The 22,006-nt window shown below is 37.8% G+C and overlaps 1 protein-coding gene across 5 annotated transcripts in view; it reads left to right on the forward strand.

Annotated features, from left to right (window-relative positions):
• Positions 1 to 6,293: 6,293 nt before the first annotated feature.
• dlg5a (discs, large homolog 5a) overlaps positions 6,294 to 22,006 on the forward strand; it is a 59,496-nt gene continuing 43,783 nt past the window's right edge. For all 5 annotated transcript variants that reach the window (XM_079634522.1, XM_079634523.1, XM_079634524.1 and 2 more), the window contains exon 1: positions 6,294 to 7,050. In XM_079634522.1, the coding sequence (XP_079490648.1) occupies positions 6,753 to 7,050 (298 nt within the window). In that variant the 5' untranslated portion in view covers positions 6,294 to 6,752. The remainder of the gene's footprint in view (positions 7,051 to 22,006) is intronic.

Raw genomic sequence — 22,006 nt, forward strand, 5'->3', positions numbered from 1 at the left:
ATTCATATCTAAAGTGACATTACCTTGGCAAAAATGATCGTAATCATAATTGGACGTGTGTGTGTGTGCGAGTTCAAATTCTGTGATCATTAACTCACCCTTAAGTTGTTCCAAACCTGTATAAATGTATTTATTCTGCTGAACATAAAGACGATTTTTTGTAGACTTTTGAGATGATGGGCCCCGCATTGACTTACGTAGTTTTTTTTTTTTTTTTTTACCTTACTATGGGTTCCATCATCAAAAGAAATACATTTATACAGGTTTGGAACAACTTGAGGGTGAGTGAATGATGACAGAATTTTCATTTTGGGGTGAACTATCCCTTTAATAAAGGGAAAAAAAGTAGCCAAGAAAGCTGAATATTTCGTGTATCCTGTTACTATTTATGTCAATTGTAATTAACTGTGTTTAACAAAGATTTTAAAAGCTAAGGAGGTTAGCTCACTGTGTGTGAATCATAGGATACATGCATCATTCCCGACCCCCTCCCGAGTCTGAAGTGTCACTGCTTCCAAATCAGCTCAAATCTAATGCCGTCCAACTCTTCAAATCAACTGCTCTGCTGAGGACGGCAAGTTACATGAGCGTTATTTAGTTAGACAAGTTCATCGAGAACGCAAGATGGCGGGGACTTTTTTAAATCATTCCCAATCCCTGAACGATTTTTGTGGGAAATGGACTCTTATTATGTATTGTATAATAATATAGCCTACGCCAATTTTTCCATTGACTAATAGTGTTTGCTCTAAGTCTAAAGGGTTGAAAGCAAATATCTTGGATGGATGGATATAACTAATTAAATATTTGATAATAAATATTGCGAGACAGTGAATGCCAAAGCTGCCATTCGTATTTAGACTTATATTTACAGGAGTTATATTCTTATTTACACCAATAGAGGGCAGACTTGCCTTGTCCATTTCAAATACAACGATGGAGGTGGAAAAATTACATTAAATGCATGGTATTATTAAAAACATGAAAATAATAGTGTGATTTCTTTCACTTTTATCCCTTTATTACACAAAAAAACATTTATTTACTTTATTCATTTATTTTTAGAACTTGCCTAAAACTGCAGTCTTTCTGCATTTAGGTTATAAATTAAATAAAAATTCATTCAAAATTAAAAACTTTTGTCCTGATTATTCAGGGTTTACAAATACCAGAAGACGAGGCTTCACTAAGAGCAATCAACTTATATCTAACCAGTAAAAGATAAGATAAAACCAAACATCTGTTCATACGCATTAAATCCCCCCCCCCCCCCCCCCTCTCTCTCTCTCTCTTTGAGACCTTAATCTCTTATTGTTTTCCCTCTGCATGCATGCTATTTACAGGAAATACTCACAAGCCTGGATAGAATTAACTATAAATAACTCCATAGTAATTCCAGTCTGTACAACATCAATCTATTACAACAACTGTTTTATGTGAAGGTCTCTATGAGTTTTTCTTTAATTATTCGCAATGCAAACAAAGAAAGAGCTGATGTTCTGTATCAATATTTTAACATCATTCCCGGTTCTGGAGAAGTGTGTATACAGACGTGTTCTCTAATTGGCTGTTGTTGATTATAGTGGCGTCAGAACATTGACATCACTCATTTCTACTTCACGTGGGAGTGCTGTGTAGCTTCAATTTACAACAACCAATTTGCAGTGTCAGAAGGTTTCTTAGATGGGAGTAGCATACCCTGCTTTGCTGTGCTTCTTAGTCCTGTTAGTTCTGTCAGCTGGATTTAACGTCACGATACAATCATGTTTTTAATGTAATATTGCAGCATTTATTAGGCTATAATGTTTTTTTTTTTGTTTGTTTTTTTGCATACACATTTTGTTTCATGTGCTCTCATAAAAAAAATTTTAGGAAAAAAGTTTCCTTCAGAAAAATGTGCTTTTCACTCCTCCCGTTTCTATTGAACATTGATGCATATGGAGCAACAGATTTGGTGTGAAAATAAATCATAAAATAATTTAAAGATCTTATAAATTTATGAGGTGGCAAATTGGGCCTTTTACCTCACACACGGGACAAAAGGCTCACCAGCATGGGGCAAAAGGCACACTATTTATACAAATACTGTTAATAGGCCTACTTCTTTAAATCAATCACTTTAGAAAAGTTTGTACTATTTTCTGTTTATTTTGATAAATAAAATAATTAATTTTTGTTCATTAAAATGTAAAATAAAATCAGAAACAAAATTATTTTAAAAAGTAAAGATTCTGAAAGCATTGAGGGAGATCCTGTAATAATTTAAAATAACATATAATGATATTTTATCATATGCTATGATTAATATCTTATTTTAAAATAAGATGGTTTTATTAAATATGATAATCTCCAAGGTGGACACCCAACTTAACCATGTCATGTCAACAAATGGAAACGTCAGCCAGCTGTTTATTATCATGTTAATTATTGTGCCTTTCACCCCAGCAGCAGGGGCGCCATTTACCCCAAATACCATACTTTTACATATTCTTCCTTTATAGAAAAACTGTTGCTTTAATTACATGGAACAAAACTGAAAATCATTAAGAAGACCTTTGTTTCAAAATTTATTGAATAATTTTAGCGATTCTCATTTGGTACTTAAAGATGGGGTATGTAATTCTCTTTTTTGGCCATTTTTTCAAAATCACTTAAAATCCTATTCCTAACCCACTTACAGCCACTGAGTTAGAAGCACTGAAATAAAATTAAGCAATTTAATCATCTGTGGAACGGGCAGGACTCGAAAAACTCCAGCCAATCATTTCCAAGACCACCTAGAATCATTGGACAGTAAGTGCGTCAATCAATCGGTCGTACCATCCCCCCTCCCCCCATCCATGTCCATGTTCTTTGAATGGGTGGAGTCAAAGGAAAGAAGGTAGGACCATTTGAGTTGTGTATTTTCAAAATCTGCCAGCCGTTTTGCAAATCACATACCCCATCTTTAAATCCACAACATTTTAAAAACATCAAATATTGGATCAAATTAGCACAGAATCAACTTTGCGCTGCTGCCCGCGATCGCGTCGAGGATCAGCCAAATTTCCACGTGCATCTTGTTGAAAAGCGGATGTTTTGTAAAGTGCTGTGGCACGTTTTTGTGCCATCTAGTGGTTTAGAGGAATAATAAAATCAAAGGCGCCTTTTACCCAGGGTGCGCTTTTAGCCCCATTGTACCCTATATTTTTGGCCTTTTTATGGCTTTATTGGATTTGGATGACAGTAGGGATCAGAATGAAAGAAAGGAACTGGACCTCGATCTGGGAAATTGAATTCGAGTTGCTGGACGCGCAGTTTAGCTAAATGGTGCATTCTCGTCATGTCGCAATTACCGTAAATAGCCTAAAACGACTATTTCTAATCTCTCCCGCTGTAATTTGATGTCATACACCGATCAGTCTGCTGTGGTCAGGTGGTACAAGTCTTAGCTCTCAGAAAATTACAAGTTTACACATTATAATTTCAAGTTTTACAAGCATGTGAAGGTAGCCTATACACCTAGCCTGGGGAAACCCAGACCACTTCCGGCAAATTTAGATTTGCTCTGCAAGTGGGTCTGGCAAAGAGCCCATTGAAACCCATTTCCAATCCGTTGAAATCGCGGCACCAATCAGAAACGTTGGGGCGGGCTTTACACGATGACGACAGAGCAGAGACGGTGACGCAGATTTTGTACATTACAAAGATGGATGCCGCCGTGGAACATCACAACATCACTCGTTCGAATCAGCTATCGCGTCTGTTTCAAGCGATTTAAAATGGTCATTTTCGTTAACACAAACAGAGAATTGCTGAGAGTCTCGAGATGTTTCTCCGTCGCTCTGCATACGTCATGTCATTCATCGCTCTGATTGGTTTTAGATCTATCCGACGTCCGTTGGTGACGCCCCTGTGGAAATGAATTGTCTATGGAGCTTTGCCAGACCCTAACTCAGTTACAACTGAGAGTGGTCTGGGTTTTCCCAGGCTACTATACACCTTTTTACAGTTCAGAATCATTACCATATTATGGCATGAATACTATGTCGGAGTGCTGCCCATTATCGGCTCCGACCCTAATCCTTAATCAAAATAATTTCCCCTCCCTTGTGCAATGACATCTCTTCTCTGATGACGTGTTTACTGGCTCAAGGGCGGGACAACCTGTCACATCCAATCAATTCCCGACAAAATCAAGTCCTTTTTTTTTTGCACACGGATTTTGCAAAGAAGAAAAGACTATTGCAACTTCCATTTCGCCGACTTTAAAAGATTACAGATTTCTCCAAACGTTACTGCACACTCTGTTTGATCTTGCATAACATTTGCAGAAACAAAATCAATTGCTTAAGGAGGCTACATAGAGGTGCCGTGAGAACCGAGTTCATTAGTTCATCGTGTTTGCATGTGTCAGACAAACATCCTTTTCTTGTTATCTTGGTAGTCCAATAAAATGACTCAATCCGTTTTAATCCCACGTTTATCTCTCGTTGCATGTTTGAGGTGAGCTAACTGATAATTGACCGGATACTTACTAATCTTCTTTTCATTATGCAAAAAAACCAGCTGCAGCTCTTATAGCCACGCGAACTCCACGTAACCTTAGTTCTTCATCCATAAAGTGGTCTGAGCTGCTGCTAATGATGTAAGTCATCTAATGAAGAAGTGTAAACACTCTTTCAGCTCCCACTGTTGCTGCTTCAGCACGGTGATGGGAACTTTGAGCATCAAGAATGGATGGATGTTCCACAAAGCCATAAATCAGAAATGTAATGCTTCTCATTTGGCTGATATCAAATAAACTGTGACAGTTTAGAAAATAAATTACAGAAATATTTTTCACATGCTATCCAGAACTAAAAAAAAAAAAATTAAAATAAATAAAAACAAGAACGTGGAGTTTGGGGTTTGGTCATGAAATATAAATCTCAGAAAATGTATAATTTACTGCATTTTTGTCTTGTTTTACATTACAGATAAAAAAATACAATAAAAAACTTAAATTAAGTTACTTGAAAAGAAAAATGACTTAAGATATTAAGTATTATTTTCTATTAAAAAACATAATATCAAAATGAATTGAGAATTAAAAAAGTATTTCAGTGGAATAAGAAAAATAAACTTGTTTTCTCGTTTTGTTAACTTTATTTGTCTTACAGATATTTTTCTTGTTTTAAGCATAAATTCTTAATTCTGATACTTTTTTTCTTCTTTTTTTTTCAGAAAACAAGACAGCCTAATCATATCTTGAGTGATTTTGCTTCACATGTATTATCTCTTGATTTAAGTATTGTTACATTACTTGTTAGACTGACTGGACAGAGACAAATACTGAGTAAGGTTTTTTTTCCGTTTGCAATGTTGGTCACACTTTATTTTACAGTTGGCCTTCACATAGCCTATACTTCTGTAATGAAGAACATGAACTACGTTGTAGTTGTTATTATTATTATTATTAGTTGTTTATGTAAGCATGTAAGAAAGACACAAAATAAAGAGTAGCCAACTTTTATTTTATTTTATAAAACTTGTTCACCTGCAATGTCCAGAAATGACAGACAATATCTGAATATATGGAAGAACACAGAGGATATTTTATTAGCATCCAATTATTTACATTTTCTTACACTCCGTTTGCTATTGCAATGACTACATTATGGTATTATTACAGTGCTATATTGCTTTGCATGACAACCTTTTATGATCAGCTACCATTTTCCAAAACACCAAATTCACATTTTTAAATGTATTTATTTATATAAATATTAAATATACAAACAACAAAATATTCCAAGGCGCCCACGTGGTTAAGCGTAAAAAGCCTTTAATTAACTAGTCTGGGATAAGTCATCAAAACAGATTTATGTTGTCTTTATGTTGTATTTATGTAAGTCTTTTTATGCACGTGAGTGCCTTGGAATATTTTTGTTGTTTCATGTGATATTTAGCCTACCTCTCGTGTAGGCTATCCAATGAGCACCAATGACTGGCTAGCATCCAGTTGCCTTGTTTTAGAAGTATTTATTTATGTATGTATTTATGTATTTAAATATTGTGACTATAAAATCACAAAGTAGCACAGTCACATTTAATAAAAATCATATGCAAACAGGCTGCGTTGTACAGCACATGTTCCAGCGTAAAATCCCTTTGCACTTGTTATGTCATGATGCATTATCTTCATAACTTGTGTAGCCCTTTTTTGCACGAAATTTTGAACAGTAGTGCACGCCCATTGGAGAAAACCAGGTGTGTCTCGGAGAAATCCCCGCCTATTTTACCAAATATGGACATTGCACGGGAAGTTGATTGACAGCAGGCAGCAGCTGCTGAGATACCGAGACATGGCGGAGCGTACAGTTTGAGTAGGGAACGCTAGAAGAGTTGCGCTACTTTTGCTCACACTTGAGTCCGCACAGCGCCAAATAAATGCCCAAGAAGAAACTATAAACGCGGATGAACATGCTCTCCACGGAAGCGCAGGGAAAAATAGACGAAGTTGCCTCGCGTAAGTGATCCGGGAGAAATGTCTCGCTGTTTAGTGCAGTCAACAGCCTCAGGCAACAAACATGGCTTCTGTGCCTTTCTGCTGTTTGTAATGAAACCCCGCTTGATTAAGCCATCACATCTCATGGCGCCGTGGCTCAAATCCTACAAGTGAGCGGATAGGAGGAAGTTGCTGCTGCATTCATCGGGTTTGTGTGAGGGGAATTGGGTCTACGGCGATAGCACGGAGCTAGCTAGTTAGCTAGAGAACTGTAGGAACTGCAATGGAGCCCAAGCACAAAGAGTTACTCCACCAGTACCACCAGAACTTACTGGAGTCCATCACGGATGCGGGCCAGCTGATAGAGTTGCTGAGTAAATCGGGAAGCCTCAGCGAACAGGAAACCTTCGAGCTGGACCAAAACTGCTCCTCCAGCGCCGAGAAAGTGGAGCAGCTCCTGAAGATGCTCATGAACAAGCAAAGCGACCATTTCCTGGAGCTCTGTGTGGCCCTGGAGAAGACATACCCTCACCTGTACTCTGCCCTCTTCGCCAACGGTGGAGGACCAGCAGAGCACTCTGGTAAGATGCACTGCAGACTGGCGAGCTTGATTCGTGATGTGCATCACATTCACATCACTGATGTTTGGTGGTCACTTACTTCTAGAAGGACGTGAAAGTCTTAGCAGAAGTTGTCAATGAGTTGTACATCCAATTGGAGTATTTTCAATAGACACTGTGTTTTCTGGTTCCTGTAGAATCTATATTTGCATGCAACATATATAATTAACATGTCGTTGCATTGCATAGATGATGTGGTCATGGTCTTTGTTATTGTGGAGTAGATGTTTTAAAGCAAGTATGAAATGGTGTTGCACAAGGGTTTGTTCTTTTTAAGCTTTGGTTCAATAGTAAAGTTCTGGAATTGCTCTCTGGCTGGAAGGATAGCAGACTGGGAGGTGGACACTGATCTGATGCACATCATGAATCAAGCAAGTTACAACACCGATGTCTGGTGGTCTTAGTTTCTTCTGTGGATGTGAAAGTCCGAGCAGAAGTTGAGTTGTAAATACAATTGGAGTATTTTCAGTAGACATTAGTGTGTGATCTGATGGCTGTCGAGTTTGTAACAACGTGTCTTCTCATTGCATAGAGGATGAAGTCAGGTTTTTGATTTATTGTGACGTGGATGCGCAATGAGTTGACATGATGAAATGATGTTGCAGGATGGTTTCAGTTATTTTTATCTTTGGATCAATAGTAAAGCAGTGGAATTGATCAGTCAATGTCACACTGTAGCAGTTTGGGAGGTGAACATGTCATGCTTGATTCATGATGTGGATCAGAGCACACGTGTAAAACTGATGTTTGACTTATTTTAGATGAGTATGAGATATAGAAGCAGTTGACAGGATTTCTTTTTCATTTTTGGATAGACATAAATGGATCGAACTTATTTCCGTGGAAACTATGTTCATTTGCATGCCGCATTCATGTTTTTGTTTGGCATTTATGGTTCCTTGGAGAACCTTTAACATCCACGCCATGGAACCTTTCAAGGTTCTTCATAATTAAAGTTCTAAACACTAAGAAAAATATGGTTCTTTTAAGAACTACTTACTGTAGTTTTTTTTTGGTGAACCCAAAATGGTTCTTCTATGGGATTGTTTTGACCTTCATTTGGAACCTTTATTTTTAAGATGCATCTTTGCATTTGCATAAATGTGTTGTTCTTTCTGTTGTATCTAAAGAGATCACATCTTGAATTCAGCATTTTGCAGCGGATGTTTCAGAGCAATGGTGCAATTGTTTTATGACATCATAAAGGTGTTGCATGATGGTTTTAGTGTTGGGTCAATGATGAACTGTTGGGATTGACCAGATGAAGGCAGCAGACCACCAGTGTGGAACAGGGATCTTCTGCAGAAATGTGGTGTTACAGATGAGGATGAAAGTACTATCATATCGATTGACCCTGCATGGAAAGATCACACTAGGGTTTCTCAGTCAATGCTCTACGACGTCTTCAAGCTATTACCAGTGATCAGAGAGAGGCATCATGGGTAACTGAAATAAAGATTTCCCCCCTGGATTAGCCTATGGATATGTGCTTCGGTTTCACTGCTCATGACATGGGTCATATAATTTCCATTTTAATTTTGTTCAAACCGAATGCTTCCCTGACGCACGTCTATGGAATAGGCTATGGGCTGACTTGTTTCCATGGAAACACACTTGCCAGGGAACCATGGCAAATCGATTTGAACATACATGTGCTGTGTTCGTAGACCTGTAAGAATGGATGGAGTCTTAAAAATGGTTTGAAATGATTGTAATTGATTGATTTTGTAATGATACAGTTGAAGATATGTGAGCTTACTGACATCTTTATTGGTACATCGTGTCCTTGAGGATGAGTGTGGGGTCATGAACCTCCACTAAGGTTTTCAAATGTACCAGGACCAGGCAGTCGGTACTATAAAAGTTGACGGTACCATACCAGCAGTTCTGCAGTACTGGTAGTACCAGATTATATTTGGGACTCACTGATAGACGCTGCTTTTAAACGCTCTATTTCGTGTATGTTCGAGCACTCTCCGAGTGTCAAATCTTTCTATTTACAGTGTGTTTTTACAAGCCTTGAGCAGTAGCCAATCACAATCATATTTGTTAAGCACGTGAACACAGCGACCTGTCAGAGGTGCTAGTCAGTAAGTTAGTCAAAATCCGCTAACACCACAGAAAACACATCCTCGTGAATCCCTTTATTATAACTGACAAAGTGTAAATAAGAGGTTCATTGTACAATTAAGAGCTTTTTATTATTATGTTTTTTTTTTTTTTGCTAGAGTGCAGAATTCAGTGAGCTTGCGCTTTAGAGATTGACAGCCGTAGTAATTATAAAGGAATGGTTCTTCTATTGCTTTCTGTTTATTACCCATTCACAATCTGAATACAAATGTAGGTTTTCATGCTGCTAAAGTTCCTGGATTGACAACCATATTTAAACGCATTATTGAATCAGAAACTGCAATGATTGACATTGATGACCAACGGATGAGACAAAACAGATTATTTAATTCAACGGTTCTTGCTCTGGTACTGAACCAAAATTGTTACAGTGAACCGTGAAATTTTACTGGCATTGGTACCGACAGCTGAAATCTTGGTACCGTGACCACCCTAATCTCCACTACGGGGAGAACACTACTTTTGGAATAAACATCCCACTAAAGGTGTAGATGGAAGGAAATATGAACTGTATGGTCATTTTTACCCTGAGTAACTGTACTGTTGAGTGCTTACTATTACTGTTGGCTTAATTGTATTTTGAGGATTTCATGCTCTCTGCACCCTTAGACTGGTCATTGAACACTGAAATGAACCATGTTTATTGACCTTGCATGTGAACCTGTATTAAATGTAGACTTGAGTCTGAGTGTTTCCTAGTATTTTGCGTAGTTTTGTTCATGGATTTGAGGATGAGAGCATGCACTAGATTTATTTTTTGAAATAAATAAATATATATTTTTTTATTCAGCAATAATGCATTCAATTGATCAAAAGTGACAGTACATAGGCTAGTTCCAAAAGATTTTCAGTGACAAATAAGCACTGTTCTTTTTAACTTCCTGTATATTGAAGAATCCAGAGGAAAATAAAATCCACGGATTCCTCAGAAATATTAACCGGTTTCAACATTGAAAATAATACAAATTGTTGTTTCATGAGCAGCAAATCAGCATATCAGATTGATTTCTGAAGGATCATGTGACTGAAGACTGGCGTAATGACGCTGAAAATTCAGCTTTCCCATCACAGAAATACATTACCGGTACATGTAAAAATTTATTACATTTAAAAAAAAAATTTAAAATAATATTTCACAATATTACTTCTATTGTTCATGTTCGTTTTTGGATAAAAACGTCTGCTAAACGATTAAATGTAATGTAAATCCACTTCATTTTTATCATAGTTTTAAATGATTTTAATTTTTTTAATAATGGAATTAATTTGGCTTCTGTCAGGTGACACAGACAGGAATTTGTGTAAAACACAAATTAACTGAATGCACAACCTTTTGACATTAACAACAAAATGTTGGGAAGGGTTTTCTCCCTTCTCTAATATATTAGAAATATTATGGTTAATTATTTGTATTTTATTATTTGCATTTTGCCCAGAACCTTATCACAACAGATCTGCGACCCACTCATTGAGAACCTCTGCTGTGGAGCATATACTGTCAGTTTAAAACACGCACACACTCGCACACGCATGCACGTACACACATACATTCACTCGCGCACACACAAACACGCACGCACACTAACACACACACCCTTTGTGCATGCTGGCACAGTCCCACCTGACTCTGTGCTTTTTGTGTACACCAAGCACACACACCCACACACACGTGTATAAGGAATCCATAAGCGTGGAGCTGTATATATTTCCTATTTCCAGTTGTGGTTATTCATCTCCAGATTAGTTTCCTTCCTCTGAAGATGCTCTGTATCCTGTGTGGGGCTTATGCTGATTTGAGCTGAAAGGTATTGCGAAAGCATAATTTTCTTTAGTGCAGTGATTCAGTTCTTGTGATTATTACGTTTAGCCGTGTTAGTAAGAGCTAAAGATGAGCCCTGTCCCCCTGCAGGCTCCGAACAGCCTGAAATGACTCTGCCGTATGCATGTGTGATGAGTTGTGCTGATATCAACCTGCTCTGAAGTCATTCTCCCAAGCTGCGCTGTTGGGCTTCATCCCTTTTCATTGCCAGGTCTTCCTCTATATACACACACACACACACACACAGTCGTGGAGGAGGGGCTGGATCGGTTCAGAGGATAGTATTGTAGCGGCAGCTCCAACTGTTCAGCACGCAGGCTATAGGAACTGCAAACAGCATGTCTCTCCATGGAAGGACTCTCCTGTACGCAGCCTCATAAATCAACCAACATAGGGAGACAAAAGATCAATGTTGCCGATCAATCTCTCTAACAGGACAGGGAGAGTGAGATTAATGTGCTGTAGATGATATTCGAATAGCCTTAGTGCAGCCTTGCACATTTCCATGAGCCAAAACTCATTGATTACTGTAAACGCATCGCTGATCATTTAGTTTGACTTGCAGAATCCCAGAGATTTTTGATGTTATAGTTTCCGATCTGAAGTAGGGCTGCAACAAACGATTATTTTGATAATCGATTAATCTAACGATTATTGGACCGATTAATCGACTAATCGTCGATTATATTGACGACTAATCAGTAAGTTTGGAATGATTATTCAGCCTTTTCAATAAGTTAAAACATTGAGTTATACATATTATAATCTTTAAAAAAATAATAATAATCACTTCAGCTTTTGAAATGGTGTTTTAATAAACTTTAATGAACCTCCAACTAAACAGGTCAACAAAAATAAATCAGCTGCATTGCAGACAAAAATATGTTTGAATGTAAATATCTCTTGGCAGCAGTATTAAGAGCTTTATTTCTAAAACCAAGTGTTCAGTTTAATGAAAAGCAGTAAGTAACAAGTGTCCTTTCTGCACTGGCTTTTTTGGATTTTCAAATAAGTGCTGAATTAAAATGAACGAAGGTCAGCATATCAACATGTTCACGTGACAAGCTTGCTCTTTTTTGTAAGCAAATGTTTCCTGCAGCTGAGAAGATCCGTTTTGCTGGAGTGGATGTTGCAGGAATGCAAAGAAAATGTCTTTTTTGCAAAGAAAAAACATTTTATTTTAACTCTCTTAGTGGTTAAACTGTTGTTTAGTCATCATCTTTACTGGGTGTTTAGTTTGAAATCTAGAAGCAATTCACACTAAGGTAACAGTTTAATTTGTTAACATTAATGTATTTACTAACATGAACTAACTAATATGAGCAGCACATTTGTAACATTCATTTTTGTTAACATTTTTGTTCATGTTAGTTCATTGTGTTTATATTAATGTAATAGCTAACGTATTTACCTAATAGTGTTAGGCTATAATAAAAACAGCCCTGACTCCTAAGCTCGATCAAGCTTTATTCTATGCAAAATAAATAATCACATTATTTATATTATAATTTTTAATATTATCACTTTTATTAATGGTAGTATTGCATTCTCTAATAAAGAGATTTACAACTAGTTAGTTAGCTTCACCTGGAGATTGAACACTCACCTCTCACCGGCTCCTTTTGATCCGGGATGCTTTCTCTTAAGTGCTCCAACATATGTTGTGTTCCCGTGAAACGCAAGCTCAGCCTTTATTGCACATGACAGCATTTTTAGTTGGCAGTTTTGTGAAACTTTCCCACACCTTAATGGTCCGAACTCGTTTACACTCCGCCATATTTCGCCGTTTATTTACTGTCTATGTAATTCGCGCTGTTTTTTCTTCTACCGCAAAAGCATTTGTAACGGCTGCATTACTCTCTAGCGCTACAGCGTCGTAGCGGTCAAAACGCGATATTGCAGGCCCATACATTGGTCACGTGAGATCAAACGACTACTCGACAACAAATTTGTCGACAATTTTTTATTGTCGACGTTGTCGACAATGTCGACTAATCGTTGCAGCCCTAATCTGAAGTTATTGCTGTGACCTATAGGCCGCCTCGAATAGGAGGAGACACTGCAGCTTTATGGTGTCATCCATTTCAAATGAGCAGCGGTGCAGTTGTTTCACTTGTGTAAGGGCTTGTCCACAGCGGGCTAGCGGACAACTCCCTCATGCAGTCAAATATAGGGCCAGTACAGAAACAACAGGCCTTTTGTTTTAAATGAACTGCCCCAAACTGCACTGTCAGCAGCTTGCACTGTTTACTGACCATGGGGGCTGTCCACTTGGATCCCAGATGATCAGTGCAGGGGACAGGGAAAGTTACAGAGTGACAGTATATCAAAAATAGTTCTTAAATGGGTCGTGAACTGAGCTCCACTTATAATGTTATCAAAAAACATCCTAATTGAGAAGTAGGCTATTTTCTATCCTGTTTTTGACCTTCTCTTTCAAAGCATCTGTTTTGATGGGCATGCCACATTCAAAACTTGGAAATAAACGCGTACTGCTATGATTGGGAAACAGTTTTGCAGATTAAAATATTTTTCAGCATCCCCGCTGCCATTACACGCATGGAATCGAACTCTGGTTCGGACCAGGGAATCGAACACAGCGTGAAAGCGCCCTCAGAACAGAAGTGGTTTTGTGAATGAAGTTTTGAGTGTAGTCTGTAGACGTGCACTACTCATGACTTTGTGAAGCACAGCTCATGCCATGAAATATTAATACTGATGCCACTCTGATTCAAGGCCATCACTTCAGATCTAAGAAGTTTTTTTTTAAGGATCCCTGCCTCTTAACGTCACACTCAAGGACAGGATAGCCTCTGTCTTTTATATTCTGCATGTCAGCTTCAGCTTTTATCCACCTCACTAGACTGAACGCATTTGAGACTGCACTGCTTTTAGTCAATATTGCTGCTCTCCTTTATTTTTGGATCTAGACAGATTTCTTTCTTTCTGTCTTCAGCTTAACATGTCATCACTAAACGTGGCACAAAGCTATTTGATAAATCCAATATCCCTCTTGATAATGATGCTCTCACACACATTTTCACATTGGCTCAAACAGTATTGATCTCAGCTCAATTTGTGGTGTGAACACTCACTAGCAGCGCCTGATCGTTTAATGGCAGCAGAACGCATGAATGATTGCTAACGCTGGAATGATACTGTCAGCACCACAGAGATGTGTGCCAGTCTCTGTGGCTTTAAAAGGACACAAGCCTTCTAGTTTCACTCAGAGCTTCAAGTTTTTCCTCCATGAGAGGCAGAGCTATCAAGAAAGACCTCATTACCATTTTCAAGTGTTCCCAAGCTGCGTAATTGCAGAGGAACTGCGGAAGTGCCACGGTCTAGAATGATAGTTGTGAGGTAATGGGAATATACAGAGATGTGATCGTCTTATCAGAGTCTCTAAGATTTTTTTAATGTTTTTGACAGAAGTCTTCACCTACGCTGCATATATTTGATTAAAAATACAGTAAAAACTGTAATATTGCGAAATATTATTACAAGGTAAAATATGCTGAATTGCTGCTCAAGAAACATTTCTTATTATTATCAATGTTGAAAACAGTTGTGCTGTTTAATGTTTTTTTGCAGAAACCATTATACTTTTTTTTTCAGTATTCTTTCATAAATAGAAAGTTCAAAAGAACAGCATTTGTTTGAAACTAAAAAAAATTATACCAATGTAAATGTCTTTACTGCCATTTTTGACGAATGTAGCCTTGCTGAATCAAAGTATTAATTTCTTTCAAACAAAACATCTTACCGAGTCCGAACTTTTGAATGATAGTGTACATTCTAATGTATTAAAAGTTGACAGTGTTGTCTGGAAATTAGGGGTGTGCATATTTTGTATACCGGTACTGCAGTCTCAATTTAGGTTCTTTGAGGATTTTGTGACCGTTTCCTTTCCAGTCATTCTCTGTGTGGCTGCACAAGAAAAATTAAATGATGCAACATAATTTAAACACATAATGCATATATTTTGTACTTAATTTTGTTGCATAAGCACTTAGGTTTTTCTTTGCATCAGTAAGTGTAAAAAGAATGGAAAAAAAGTCTTCTGATTAAAATCACTTGTATGTACATCACATCGTAATTGCAACTTGCAGGGTCGTACGTACAATCTTCCCAGGAGGACTTGAGAAGGCATGAGTCTTGATGCCGGTTAGTCTAGAGCGGCAGTGATCAGACTTGTTCTAGGAAGGACTATAGTGGGTATCGGAAAACGGGCCATGTGTCCCGTAGGGAGATGCTATAAGTAAGCCTGCATTATGGACCCGTCACTGCAACACAATCAGATGTGGATTAAGGACTTTTGAGACTTTTTCTTCAATAGTTTTTCTTTTCTAATTTTAGTTTGTTTTTGGTACTTTTCTCTGATGGCTGTCTGAGAGGATTTTAGTGTTCTGTCAGCACAGTATTCTTCATCTCTCTCTCACACATAAGGTGTGTTTCTAAATTCATCCCTTTTAGCGCACTACAGTCATCAGAGCAATGTAACACATTCACCATCTTCAATAATGCATTTTTTAAGACTTTAGATCACCTGCTGTGAGCAAAGTTCCTGTTAAAATCGGCATGCCTCGGGTTTCTGGACTGTGATAATTAAAAAAAGATACATTTAGATATTTAGCTTATATTTGTAGTTACATTTTATTGCTAGACACTTTTATCAAAAGAAACTTGCATTGCATTCAAATACATTTCATCAGGACTTGTATTCTCTGGGAATCCAACCAATGACCTTGACGTGATTTGATTCGGTGTGCTATATACATTGAAATGTATAAAGCACATACAGATAACTTTGACCCTTATTTAACCTAATGATACTGGGCTTCCTTAGTATTAACTAGTTGACTAGCCCTTCAAAAAATCCATAAACAGGTCAATTATACACTTATCTTCAAAAGTTTGGGGTCAGTTTATTTTTCTTTAATGAAGTCTGAGAGCTTTCTGTCCCTCCATTGGCAGCTATTCAACTACCATTTTGAAGCTTCAAAAAGTTTATTAAGAGATTGTAAAACTAATCAATATGAATTAAGCGGTTTGGTCAATGTTTATATGTGAATAAAAGCCTAAATTAAATCTGTTCATCATATAAAGCAATCAAGTCTCTTCTGAAATTTTTCAATAAACCGCTCAATTCAAATGGATAGTTTTATGATCTCTTCATGAACTTTTTGAAGCATCAAAGTGGTAGTTGCGTAGCTGATGACGGATGAACAGAAATCTCTCTGATTTCATCAAAAAGATCTTCATTTATGTTCTGAAGATGATCAAAAGTCTTGCGGGTTTGGTAAGACATGAAGGTGAGTGAATTATGACAGAATTTCCAGATTTGGGTGAACTGTCCCTTTAAGCAGCACATCTGTTTTCAGCATTGATTAGAAATGCTGATTTGGTGCTCAAGAAACATTTTAGAATGATTTCTGAACTGAAGACTAAGTAATGATGCTGAAAATTCAGCTTTGCTCTCACATGAATAAATTACTTTTTAAAATATATTCAAATAAAAAAAACATTATTAAGCAATATTAAATGTTTCCTGTATTTTAAATAAATGCAGCCTTAAACATAGACTTTTTCAGTAACATTTGAAAATTGTACCCACCCCAAACTTTTGACCTGTTGTGCGTATAGCTTTATTTCCTACTGGTGATTCTGTGTTTAGTGAAAAGTGTTACATTTAGGCCCAAATAAATTGCTCTAAAGATTGCTTTCCCATCAGGTGACAAATCTCTGTAAGATGTGCCGAGAGAAGCCGAGTTTGGCCACAACCCTCAAAGGTTGCCTGTGGTTGGAGTGACATGTGAAGTGATGAGATGCGTGATGGTGTTGGCAGCACAGATTCGTAACGTTATGCTGAGACTGGTGCTTCTAGTAGGCGTGACCGAGAACTAGAGTTACTGAGATCACAATCTTGCTCTATTACTGTGCTGCCATTGAGACGAGTGCTGAACTCTTTTCCTGCTGGTAGTGTGCTTTGGATTAAAAGCCCCACCAAATGCCAAGTAATATCAGATGCACCACTTATAGTGGTAAAATTAGATTTTGGTTCCTCCGTTTCAGTGCTTTTACGAGATGTAAAAAGGTTATTCAGTCACTATTGAATGAAGTGGGAATGTCCCTTTATCTGTGTGTGTGACATCAACTGATACGTGAGAGTCCAGATTTTTGTCTGCTGATGTCTCTCTCCTCACTGCACATTGCTAGCAGACCGACTGTATACACTGCCATGTCACATGACGGACTCTGAGCCTTGATTGGCTGCTTCCTCTGAACCTTGCCCTCAGCACCACAGCCATGCGGCGTCATGTAAAAGTGACTGAACAAAGGCTGTGTGATGTGTCTTCTCCTTTCCTGGGGCACATTGCTCTCTGTCTTTCAGCTTGTGCTGGGGCGACTCCAGATTTCATCAAACAGCAGCGGCTTCTGCAGCAGGAGCACAGCCAAAGTCAGCTGATTTAGACCGCTGAAATGTGGGTAAACAGAATCATTTATCAGGCTCATTCTGACACCCTCTTTGCCGGCCCAGTGTCATGAATGGGACAAACCGCTCAGACTTGAGTTAATGCAGCTTTGTAGTGGCAGGTTGCTGTTGCACATCTTTTTTACAACACCCTAGTGGTGTCAGTTTTTGCACATTTTCTTCTGAAATGATTTCTAAAGTCCTAAGACATAGTTTACACAGGCAGTGTTTGAGGCTGACAGCTGTATTTGGGTCAATAACACATAAACAATAGTGTAAAAACCTAGTTTAACAGTTCTTAGAAATGTACTCTCTGTATTCTTTGCATGCATGCATGCATACATACATACATACATGCATACATACACACACATATATAGATATACAGGGGTGCACATAAGTGGTGCGACCAAAATAAAAAATGCACTGGGTAAATAAGACTTCTAATTTGCGTATACATGGTTGACAGCTGTTTTAGATCGACTGACTGTAATACTGTATCAGATTTCCATTTGAACTGAATGCGTAATAAATCTGCCGGTTTCAAAGCAAAACGCAAAGCTGTGACATTCATTGACACGCTTAACTAGGGAGTGCTAAAAGCAGTGCATATACTTGCGTACTACTTGGCATCCTGCCAAAGTGTGTACCACATGACATGGTTTTAGCAGCAAATTTTAAACAAATAGGCTATATTACAGAAACCGCTTCACTGACCATAATCTGCCAACCTCCCCCTCTCCAATATTTTTTTTCCGAATTTATTTATTTTTCCATTACATAACATATTAGCTACTAGTGACTATCATATCAAGCAAATAATATCAATAAAAGCAACCTCCATAAAACCAAACAACTTATCACAATGTTGATTTAGGCCTATGCACTAAATTGCAAGTTCATCCTTCAAATGTTAATGAATCCCCTTTGTTTATGTTTAAAGATTTGTGTGAGATTATGAAATGTGGTAGTCACTCTGGTTTATAACTGAATTGTGTGTGAAGTGAACGTAACCATATTTGGCGCTCTAAAAAAGACAACCGTATTCTGCTGCTGTGTAAAATGTAGCCAATGAGACAATGTTTCAATAGATTATCATCATGGTGTAATAAGATCTTGTGACTCAAGATCAACTTCATCCAAACAGATTCTGCTAGGCTGTCAAAGCGAAAGGATAAATGTGTTTTTTTTGGAAGAATGCTCTTGCGTTCATCCATTATTAAGCTTCAGCCTTCAGCTTTTGGTTCATTTTTCAGGAAGACACTCAGAGCATGTTCAATCTCTGCCTGTGGATCTTTTTTTGCCATATAGCAGGATTTAAAATTCAGCTGAATTTATCATAGCGGCGCATGTCATGGCGTATTTGTGATGGTTGCTGGGGGTTGTTTGGGGGGGCTATCGTCTACTTGCCTGAAACAACTGTTGGACCAAGTGTGTGCAGAGCGGGAAACAAACAAACACAAAGGATGCCCAGGGCAAAGCATGCCATCTCTGACCTACATAATGCACGAGGACGCGGAAAGGGCTACTGCTATTGTTTTGAAATCTGTCAAACATAAACTTTGCCAAATGTGTCTCTGTTCAGATTTGAACAATTATAATTATTTCCAATATTTATAATAATTTGTTTAGAGTAATGTAAAATGAAAGAGTATGGGCCAGATTTACTGGGTAAATTAGCGTGAGCGCAATTCCAAAAATGATGGAAAGTTCTGCGTGTGATCTACTGACGCAAATTAAAGAATGCAGACGGATCATTTTCATAATGACCAACGAGCCAGAGCAGCGAAAATTAGCGTGTGGTTTGAGACAAGCTTTTTTGGGGCGGTACATAATGGCATTTTTTCATTCTTTTTTTGTTGATGACGAACACAAACTTTCTAGAGTCGCACGATGGCACGGGCGTCATCACTACGACACACCCCTTACGGCATTGATCCTGGCTTTTGTTCACACAGGGCGCGTTCCGGGACTGATCCCGGCAATGTTACTAGGTCCCCAGCCCGAGATCGATGCCGGCATTCACACAGAAGGCACTCTGGCAATTTCCCAGGATCAACGTGCGAAAGGGGCTCATGAATGCGAACATAGTATTTACACCACCACTAAATGAAGTGATCAGTTTGATGTGCGTGTTTGTCACAAGCTTCAAATCAGAATTGGTTTCATGACATGCGCAGTGCGCACGCTGCATGAATATACTGAGTTGCCGCATACTAACCATCATCCTGCCATTTCTTAATTTCTTTGATTTAAAAACCAGGCTTAATATCTATTTCAGGGAGACGTAGGAGACGACGAGCACAAGCGTTGTGCCGTGCTGCTTATATTTATCATGCAATAAACGCCCTTCCCGCGCCAAAAACGCGTCTGCGGATGAGAGTCCGAAGCAAGGACTGGTGGGACGACATTGTCCTGCAGCACTTCACAGACGATGAGTGTTCGAATGACACGACAGTCATGTATGACACTATATTCAACAACAACAGCTCATGCGTCATACATCATTGTACATGCATAGAACTCTACAGTTTTTTATTTTACTATGATCATTGATCAAGTGTTCACATGTCCTATTGAACGGATCAGAAAAGGTTTAAACCACCCCTCACAGTCTGAATGAAATTTGTATTTTTTATATTACATTTATACGGTCAAACATTCAGCTTTTAGTCTCTTATTGCATGTTCCCATGACCTGAAAAACATAATTTAATCCGAATGTCACAACTTGCTCCACCTCTGAAGCTGCTTTCCTTTCAATCTAATGCCACACACATTTTTAATGTTGACAAACTAACCTCCAACTTGCGGTAAATTGCATGACCGCATTCATTACAAAATACAATATTTTATTATAAGCTGATCAATAAAGTCAGCATGACTTTGTTGATTAGCTTGTTGTAGCCATCAAATAATTTGACACTTATTAATTTGCATTGATTGAAAATAGGCCAGTTTATGTGCCAGACTTTCCCTTAGGCCTTTTTTAGTGATGTCTGTTCTCTATAGCCATTGAATCATTGATGCATTAAGTTAGCGCAGCTCCATGTGTTCATGTAAGTGTGTCTCCATCCATCCTCTCACTGTAAAGTACCTTTTGTTTGGAGTGCATTAAAACCAAGGTGTCTATTTCTGAAGCCTACTTCCTGTACAGGACTCGCAGGACTCGGTCTGCTTTCAGACGTTATACAATATCTATTTATTCCATCTGCCTTTCACCCCACCAAAAAAACCTTGCAACTTGCACTCTCAAATCATTGCTACCCTGAAGTTATTTCCGGCTACGGGAGGCATTGAAGTCTGCTGAAGTTGCTCTTCAAAAACAGAAGTGTGTCTCGGATGATGTGATAAGAGAGTGAAGGAAGAGCCGAGAGACTGTGATCTTCTCCGGGCTGGATTTGGGTGAGAGTGTGTGTGAGTGTGTGTGGACTGTGATAATGAACCGTGTCCTTGTCACCACACGCTCTGCTCATTTAGAGGAGGAGCCCTTCGGTGGAGGAGCTGCAAACAGTCTGAAAGATTAAATTATCCATTTCATTATTGTTCATATTTGCTTACATGCTCAGGTGTTCTAGCAGCTTGGACTACTCATGTTTCCCTGTAGGGTTTTGTACTGTGTTTTTAATGTCTTTCTGTTTGTTTTGTTTGATAATTTCAAGCCTAAAAGTTTGCTGGGATTTCTTGTCAGAAATTGATATCATTGTTTACAAACAATACTGATAATTTTTTAAGTGTCTGATTAATTTGATTAGCAGAATTACATTATTAACAGAATTGTTTTTTTTATTTATTGGTTTTAAATGGGCTTTTTACACTCTAAATAATAATTTAATTCTGAATATCTAAATCAGATCTGAATATCTGATTTACTATAATAATAATGATAATATATTTCTAATTATGCAATTATTATTTTTTTATTATGATTTCTGAAAATTATTATTAGAAGAAAAACAATGTTAATAAAATAAAAATGAAATTAATATATAATATATACTTATATCAAATGTATAATATATATATATATATATAATTTATAATATAAATAAATGATTCTTCTTCTTCTTCTTCTTATTATTATTAACAATAATAGAAAAATAATAAATAACAATATATAACATTTAGATATTATTATTATGTAATATCAAATAATATTAATAACAATACTTTTAACTTTTTAATACCTGAAGGCATTTTTAGAGTTGTTCTTTTTTTCTTCTTCTGAGTGACTAACTGTGCGTTCACACCGCACGCGGCGAGAGCGTCAAAGTGGCCGGAAGCCATTCATTTTCAATGAGAGCCGGCGGCGAGCTCCGGCGAGAGCGGCGCGGCGCGTCTTGGACGGCGAGAGCGGCGAGAAGAGTTGAAATCAAGTCAACTTTATGGTAATAAGCTATGACGCGGTTCGGCGGCAACCAATCGGAATGTAGAAGTCCTCCGCCTGAGAGGATAACAGAGAACACAATCCTGTAAACTTTGGTTCCGACCACATTA

This window comes from Phoxinus phoxinus, assembly GCF_949152265.1.
Source record: "Phoxinus phoxinus genome assembly, chromosome: 14".
NCBI lineage: Eukaryota > Metazoa > Chordata > Actinopteri > Cypriniformes > Leuciscidae > Phoxinus > Phoxinus phoxinus.